We start from the raw sequence: 8,803 nt of genomic DNA on the forward strand, positions 1-8,803 counted from the left end.
AATTTAATTAAATTTAAGAAATAGATAAAATAAATTAAATTAAAAATTAAAATTAATTTAATTTAAAATTAAAATTAATTAAAAAATTAAATTTAATTAAAATATAGACAGTTGACTGAATAAATAAGTGCTGGAAATATGAATTTCTTTACAAAACTTTGACTTCTCGAGTTAATAAATGTAATAAATTATGAGATCAATAGTTTTAAAAGGGGGGTTGCAGGTTGACTTAGCCTACAATAAGTTAATATATTATTATTACATTACTATGAATATAATTAATATTAATATTATTCATATCTTAAATGAGGCATTTATATAGCGCTTTGTGTATTGCTGTACACCCAAACGTTTTATAATGAATTGTATTACTATATGTGATATTAAATTATTCATATCTTTATTATTCATTAAAATTAAAGGTATATATATTTAATACACATATATCTTAAAATTAAAAATGAGCATTACTATTATTAATTTTATTAATATATATATTTGTATAATATTTATAATATATTTTTTTATTTAAATTTCACATTAATTGTGTTTAATTAACCAATATTCAAAGGTCATGTGCATTAAATAATATTAACAGATCTTTATTCACCACTGCTTAAAAAGCATCCCAAGTTTTTTGGCGGAAGCAGAACTTTTATTTTGACAACGCAATGCCACAAACCTTGTAAACTTAAGTGAAGCAAGCCGTTAGAACCTCTTATGTGCATAACCTGCATAAAAACATGTCAAAGTGTTATTTAGCATGTTTAAATGAAATCGTGTGTTTTCATATACAGTGGGTACGGAAAGTATTCAGACCCCCTTAAATTTTTCACTCTTTACATGTCAAAGTGTTATTTAGCATGTTTAAATGAAATCGTGTGTTTTCATATAAGCCTATATGAGCTTCATGTCATCCGTCGGTAAGATATCAGTCAACCACTGGTTAAATCTACTCAGTACAGGTAAAAAAGATGAAGAAAGAGTCATCATGACTAAAACTCATCTACAGAATTTACACGGAAATGCTCATTTAAACGACAGCAAACAGGACAGTTTGGTACAACGAGCAGCAGCAGAACTTCACAATCTAATCCCGCTCCAGCTCTTCCGATGGCCTTTGCATCAGATGAAAGGAGATGATGTGAATTACGCCTCAAAGCCAGGATCTTATGACCGATCTTATGATAATATGCATGTGGCATATTAGTGGAGTCCTGCAGGATCAAGCGCAGGAATGGATGGATTTTTGTAAACACCGCACAGAACACCAGATGCTCGGCCTTAGAAATTAAGTTCTGCTGGACTCGTGAGAAGAAGGACTCTGATCGCATCAGATAGCATTAGAGAGCATCGGAGGGAATCATATGAGTTTCCACTGTATGGAAACATCCAGAGAGAAATCTAATCAGCAGAACAACAACGACAACAATGCATAACCCTTCACAAACATGATTACAAAAGCACCAGACTACTAAACACTGAAAGAAACAGCTGTATTAAAACATTAGGTGAAAAACTAGGAAACAAGGAACTGGAAATAAAATAAACTAAAACTGAAATTTTATCTTTTTTTTTTTTAATATATTATCATTTAGGTTTAAACGAAAACTAAAAAGTAACACAATCACTAAAAAACTAAGATAAAATAAATGAAAGTGGGTCAAAGACGTTAAGATGTCCGCATCAAAAGAAACTGACAAAAGTGATTTTAATGTCCATAGAAAGCACATTAAATGTAAGTAAAGTGTCTGCTTTTAAGGTTTCAAATACGTTTTTGGAGAATAAAATGTTACAATTTGGTTGAAATAATGTTATAACCCTTCACAAACATGCTTACAAAAGCACCAGACTACTAAACACTGAAAGAAACAGCTGTATTAAAACATTAGGTGAAAAACTAGGAAACAAGGAACTGGAAATAAAATAAACTAAAACTGAAATTTTATCTTTTTTTTTTTTAATATATTATCATTTAGGTTTAAACGAAAACTAAAAAGTAACACAATCACTAAAAAACTAAGATAAAATAAATGAAAGTGGGTCAAAGACGTTAAGATGTCCGCATCAAAAGAAATTGACAAAAGTGATTTTAATGTCCATAGAAAGCACATTAAATGTAAGTAAAGTGTCTGCTTTTAAGGTTTCAAATACGTTTTTGGAGAATAAAATGTTACAATTTGGTTGAAATAATGTTGCGTTGTCATTCAGTGTAACATAATATTTATGTCAAAATTCAAACGACATGCTTATTCTGACGTGTACATATTAAAATATATAAAAGAATAAGGGAGCATATTAAATTTTATTGTGTTTTAAATGAATAAAAATTCTTACTGACAAATGGGCAAAACCTAGGATAGTGGCACATTTTTAAAAATGTAAAATTACAACTAATTAGTATTTGGGGTGAAAGTAATTAGTCTTTTAATCAACGTCACTTATATCATCACCGCATCTCGTGCGCCACTGATGACGCTCCCTGACGCACTCCTAACATTCAAATGTTTATTTTAAATTTGACTAATATTCATTCTTTATTCACAATCTCCTCATCACAGGCAGCACAGCACTCAATTCAGCATGTGTTCGTGTTTGTTGTGTGCTGTCTGCGTCACTCATAGTACGTGGCCTATATCGTGCGCTATATCCAACATTAATAAGTGCAGTTACTAATAATATTACGTTCATTTCTTGTTTATTTTTCTTTTGTTTATTGTTTATACAGATTTGACACTAAAGCACTAAGCTTGAGTTAAGATGCATACAAAATTTACTTTTATTAACAACAGTAACGGGTGCAAAATCTAATTTTTATATAGAAAATGTATATATTCCACTCTTATTAAATGTACCATTATTCTTCTAGTATATGGAACTGACCAACTTCAGTGATTATGTGTGATTTAGTAGCAAATTGAAGAAAAGTTTGTTTTTCAAGGTTACGAATATGGAAACATTTGGATTTGTGCCGAATGAGACGTGAGGAATAACCTCCAAATACATCTAGCCAAACCCGCGCTCGCTCCGTCTCGTATGCACGCACGCACGCACTGTCACGATCTAATGCACTGTAAATGACGGATTTTTAAAAACAGCCTACCGGAACGCAAACATTTTAAATCTGACATTTTCCGGAACAGGGTCCAGCAGGATCAAATTAAGTACTGGTCATAATACTCACATAAAAATGTTTCAAGTGAACAACAGTGTGTTTTGCTGCAGCAGCGCTGATGGAAGCGGTTCACTGACTGCAGCCACACGCGCCACAGTTACGTTTGGGATAAACTTTTGAACAGCAGTGTATATATATATATATATATATATAAACTCAGAACTAGCCTACAATTGCCTTTTTTATTCTTTTATCCTATGGTGGAATTATTATTAATATTATTAATAAATTACTAAGAAAAAATATGAAATATTTATTATGCATTATTATAGAATTTAAATGAGCCTAGGTGACAGCAGCGCTAGCGGACCAGAGGGACTCCAGGACACAGAGACGAATCAGCAAAGATCTGTTTCTAATCATCATCTCATGCTGCCACTTACTGTCAGGAGAACTTGCCCAAAAAAACATGATTAAGAGCTCGATAAGTCAATTTAGCCATAAATCAATTTAGCCATAAATCAGAGACGTCCAGACCCTGTATCTCAGGTATGAAGATGTTATGAAACTCCTGAACATCCAGAGACAGCTTCACTCATCACTGATCCTGCTTTAGAAGTGCATTCATTGACGAAAATGATTAAAACTCTTAACAGGAATGAAACAAACCAACCTGCACCAAGTGTTCAAATGTTTGGGGTCAGTACGATTTTGTTTTTTTTAAATAAATTCATACTTTTATTCATCAAGGATGCATTAAATTGGTCAAAAGTCACAATAAAGACATTAAACGTTACAAAAGCTTTCCATTTCAAATAAATGCTGTTCTTTTGAACTTTCTATTCATCTGTGAATCCTGAAAAATAGAATGTATCACGGTTTCCACAAAAATATAACTGTTTTCAACATTGATAATAATCAGAAATGTTTCTAATAATCAGCATATTAGAATGATTTCTGAAGATCATGTGACACTGAAGACTGGAGTAATGATGCTGAAAATACAGCTGCGCATCACAGGAATACATTACAGTTTAGCAGATATTCACATAGAAAACAGCTGTTTTAAACTAATAATATTTCACAATTTTTACTGTATTTTTGATCAAATAAATGCAGTTTCGGTGAGCAGAAGAGACTTCTTTCAGAAACATTAAAGCATCTTTCCGCCCACAAACATTTGAGCGAGTGTAAATAAATCACAACATCTGGTACAAAGCAAAAAAGCATTTTAAAATCATTTAAAGAGAAAGCTACAAAACTCTTCAGTGAGTGAATGAATTGTGACGTCACTAAACCATAAACATAATTATTCGCTAGTCATTTCTAAGGATGAACTCTGTAAACTTTTCCCACATTAAAAACGTTTTACTAGTGCTGGGCGGTATACCGGTTCATACCGAATACCGGTGTTTATTTTTGTTATGATATGAATTTTTAAAATACCGCAATACGTCGCTTAAACAACGTTGAGAACGCGACACTGTTTGAAAGAAGTCCCTTTTCACTGTTGCACTGTGGTGAGGGTGAAAAAAAAATACCGTCATGTACCGTGAAACCAGTATAATTTAGAAAAATACCGTGATATAAATTTTTGGTCATACCGCCCAGCACTACGTTTCACACAAAGAAACGCGCCACAGTTTTGAAAAACCTGTTTAAAATGATGTTCACCCACATTAAACTCCAGTCATATCTAACACAAAGCCTGATAAAAGCTGGTTTATTTGTCCTTTTTGACATATCTGAATACTAGTTGCACAACACACTCATTCATTTCTGCAATGACACTGAAACCACAAACTGCTGCTGCTTCTACGTGCCGACACAAACACGTTCACAAATAAAGCAACAACAATGACGTCTCTGATTAGATGACAGGAAAACATTTCTTTAAGTCCAACTCTAATCAGAAACACAAAACCCACATCTGACAAACCGTGCTGAGCATTTCGCCGCTAAACCGGTGAACTTCAGTGAGTTTCGACTCGACTGGATGAGCTGAGACGTCCTCAGAGTCTCCCAAAGAGCATCAGAGAACATCCTACGCTATATAAAAGCCTCCTGAAATATGCAGGTGAAAGGCATCAGCCGTATCACAGCACTGGTTACTCATTCATCCAGGACGCCGCCCTCACAAGACAAACACAGAGGAGTCTATGAGATTTTACACCTCCATTACTCACCACATGCATGTTTAGTAAGCGTGTACTTCATGTGCTGTAATGCATGGATTGCTCACATGTTCAGCTTTGAAGTGCATTAGAATAACCATGGCACGTCAATATGGTAATAATTCATTTGCAAGGTATATATAGTCAAATATTACCATTGAGACCATCAATGCACCATGGTACTACTGGCTTAATAATTTTCTGTCAGCTGAGAAAAGCAATCAGCTGGCAGCATAAGGTAACCACAGAATTACAGTAGTACAGGGATGCATCAGCTGATAATACCACGGTACTTCGAGATATACCCTGACACTGAAATGCATGTATAATAGTATTTATATGGCACTCTAATGCAGGGGTTTTTAAACTGGGGGATGCAAGGGAGTGCAAGGGGTCCATGGAAATAAAAAATAAAAATAATTAATTTAATTAATAATAAATAATTAAAAATGCATATAAAATGTAATTTAAATAAATGCATAATTTGAGTAAAATAAATAAAAATTAGACTAAAATAAGAGCGAATAAATACAGTACATTAACAGTGCTTTAATAAATAAATAATAAAACGGAGGTTAAAATAAATAATAAAAATTGATTAAAATAAATACAAAATTAGAATAAGTAAGAGTAAATAAATACTTTAATAAATAAATACTTTTTTAAAAAGATTAAATAAATAAATTATAAAAAATAATTTAAATAATTATATATTTAGATTAAAATTAAAATAAACAAAAAAACTAATAAATAAATGACTATAATTAAATTAAAATAAGTAAATGAATAAAACAATACAGTATTATAACAGTCATTTAACGAGTAAGTAAAAAACATAACACAAATAATATTATAAATATAAATAAATAAATGATAAATAGTACTTGCAAATAATATTTTCGATATAGATAGGCTCTTTACACAACTACAGGTATACCTATTACATTTTAGGATGTGGGAAACTCACACAACGATAGTATGATATTATAAATAAATCTGGGTGTCCATTGCAATTTTGTTTTATTTTATTTATTTTTTTGTAAATGAAAACATCTGCTCTAACGTACTTGGGGAAAAAATAGCATGGTATTGTCACTTTATATGTCCTTAAATCAGGGCAGTGCCATACAGACAATTATATAATAAATATACTCTTACATAATAAAGCACGGTGATAGTAACATGATTAGGGATGGTATCAGATGGTACTTAGATTTATACCATGGTAACGTGATTCATTCACGACTACTCCGTGAGGTATTGCCATGGTACATGTCCAGAAAATGAGGAAAAAGGAAAGTACCACACATATACCATAGTAGTTACATAAAAATCAACATTGTATATGCTATCATGATACCATGGCACAGTCACAGGACTTTACTGTAAAGGTTTGTATCCACGTAAGCACTTCAAACCAGCCGCGCCACACAAACCCGACCGACACCCGCTCCCCTTCGCCTCAGAGCCGTCTGTCAGTCAACTCGAGCTCGGGGATCCTCCGCGGCCTACACTCTTTTCCAGCATTATAGCGAGTCAAACCCGCTTACACTTCACCAAAACACACCGACTGTCCGCGCTACTCACTTACCTTTGAACCTCAGGTCGGTGGAAGGCTCTAAGATGAGGATCTGCTCCAGTTTGGACATGTTTTTGGCCGGTGAGGTGACGCTTGGATCCGGAGAGGAACTGTTAGCGCGAACCCTTCCACTGAGTCACTGCGCGCGGCACGGGAGCGCGCTGCGCGGTCACACGACACACGGGAGCGCGCTGCGCGTTCACACGACACACGGGCACGCGCGGGGCTGTCTGGTTTTTTAAACTCAATTTATTATCTTTATTGGTAAATAAAGTAAATTAAATATATGCTGTAATCTCTGCCCCGTGGCTACTGTACCCAAAACATTCTTACAGTTTAACCCTCTATGGTACAGAGTTGCCATATGGCAACAATTAATTTCTATTAATTTCCTTGTTATTCTGAAAAAAAAAATATATATATATATATATATATATATATATATTGCAATATGTTGAATATGCTGCTCCAGAAATTGCTCTGTTAACCTCATTTCTGAACATCTCCTCTTAAGGGGGATTTTTTTGCCTCATGTTTGGCAACATTGTACCACAAAAATCTGTTTTGGTTTGTATAATTGAAGCTATTTGTGACCTTGGACCACAAAACCAGGTTTGTTAGGATATTTGGCCTCAGTTTGAACATCTGGAATCTGAGGGTGGAAAAATAAATCAAAATATTGAGAAAATCACATTTAAAGTTGTCCAAATTACGTTCTTAGCAATGCATATTACTAATCAAAAATTACGTTTTGATATATTTACGGTATGAAATTTACAATTCAATTTTAAATTGTAGAAAATATCCCATAGTTCTGCACAAAATTACATTTTAGAGGGGAAAAAAACTACCGCGTAATAAACATCAATCTTTATTTGTGCTGTTAAGCGTGACGGGACTTTTATTTGCGAAAATCGCCGTGCGTGACATCACGTCGCTCTGACGTCATCACGCCGCGCCGCCTGCCGCAGTACGCCGTGTACACATGTGAGCAGAAGCACAGTGGTAAGCTCAATATGCTGTTGTTATTTATTAGTAATGTGTTCATTAAATGTGCTATGATTAACAGTGCAACAGCTGATCGGGCTGATTGATCTAGTGACTCTCTGATTGATTGATTAACTTAATCAAAACTCTCAACTGGTCGATTAAAACGCGTTCGTCGCTCGCATTATTATCAACTTTTCACGTGTTTTGTTGATTGTAACATAACAGTACTGTGGTAATATAGTTTTATTCTTTAAAAGACCATGAACATACTCTAGTAACTTGGTCTATATCAAAGTACCATGGTATCACCGTAATTGTGTTTTTTGGGCGTTTACCATGGTAATACCGTGATTAGTATTGTTTGACTGCCATGTAAATACGACTCTGTATTAATAATATGGTCATTTATTCTCTAGGTTTAATAAAAACCCGAGTTATCACTACAAAAACCTCTGTGGCTGTACCATATCAGTACCGTGGTACTGTGATTTATGATTTCTCAGATAATAAATGCATGTATTTTCAGTAGGGCTGTCCATTTTTAATCTAATAATTACATGATGTGTCTATTAATTAATTTAATTAATCGCAAATTACATTTGACTGTGAAAATACCCCCAAAAGATTATTTAAGTCTTCAAAATACCTTCTTTTGTGTTCCACAAAAGAAAGTAAGTCATTCAGGTTTGAGTAAATGATGACATAATTCAAATTTTTTAAGTGAACTATTAACTAGTTTTTTTTTTTTTAATGAAATGATACTCTAAATAAGAAACTAAATCTGCCAGCAGGTGGCGGTAAATGTCTGAGTCATTCATTCATTCGATTCGTTCGAACGGCTGATTCATTCAGGAATTCAGTAAAGGACTCTCTTTATGAATGGATCTTTGAATCATTGATTCACTCGATTCGTTCAAAACGCGGATTCATTCAGAAACTAAACAC

The 8,803-nt window shown here is 33.6% G+C and overlaps 2 protein-coding genes across 4 annotated transcripts in view; one reads left to right on the forward strand and one right to left on the reverse strand.

The window, feature by feature from the left end:
* LOC107730022 (vesicle-associated membrane protein-associated protein A-like) overlaps positions 1-7,059 on the reverse strand; it is a 24,943-nt gene extending 17,884 nt beyond the window's left edge. The window contains exon 1 of the mRNA XM_016540794.1: positions 6,881-7,059. Within this exon, the coding sequence (XP_016396280.1) occupies positions 6,881-6,938 (58 nt within the window). The 5' untranslated portion in view covers positions 6,939-7,059. The remainder of the gene's footprint in view (positions 1-6,880) is intronic.
* A 711-nt stretch (positions 7,060-7,770) lies between these two features.
* nop9 (NOP9 nucleolar protein) overlaps positions 7,771-8,803 on the forward strand; it is an 18,296-nt gene continuing 17,263 nt past the window's right edge. For 2 of the 3 annotated variants that reach the window (XM_016540971.1, XM_016540895.1), the window contains exon 1: positions 7,775-7,873. The gene's annotated coding sequence lies outside the window, so the exon portion shown is untranslated. Of the gene's footprint in view, positions 7,876-8,803 lie in introns of all 3 variants that reach the window. The other variant, XM_016541046.1, reaches the window with a different exon arrangement.

Source organism: Sinocyclocheilus rhinocerous, unplaced genomic scaffold (assembly GCF_001515625.1).
Source record: "Sinocyclocheilus rhinocerous isolate Xijiao unplaced genomic scaffold, SAMN03320098_v1.1 scaffold1904, whole genome shotgun sequence".
NCBI classification, from domain to species: domain Eukaryota; kingdom Metazoa; phylum Chordata; class Actinopteri; order Cypriniformes; family Cyprinidae; genus Sinocyclocheilus; species Sinocyclocheilus rhinocerous.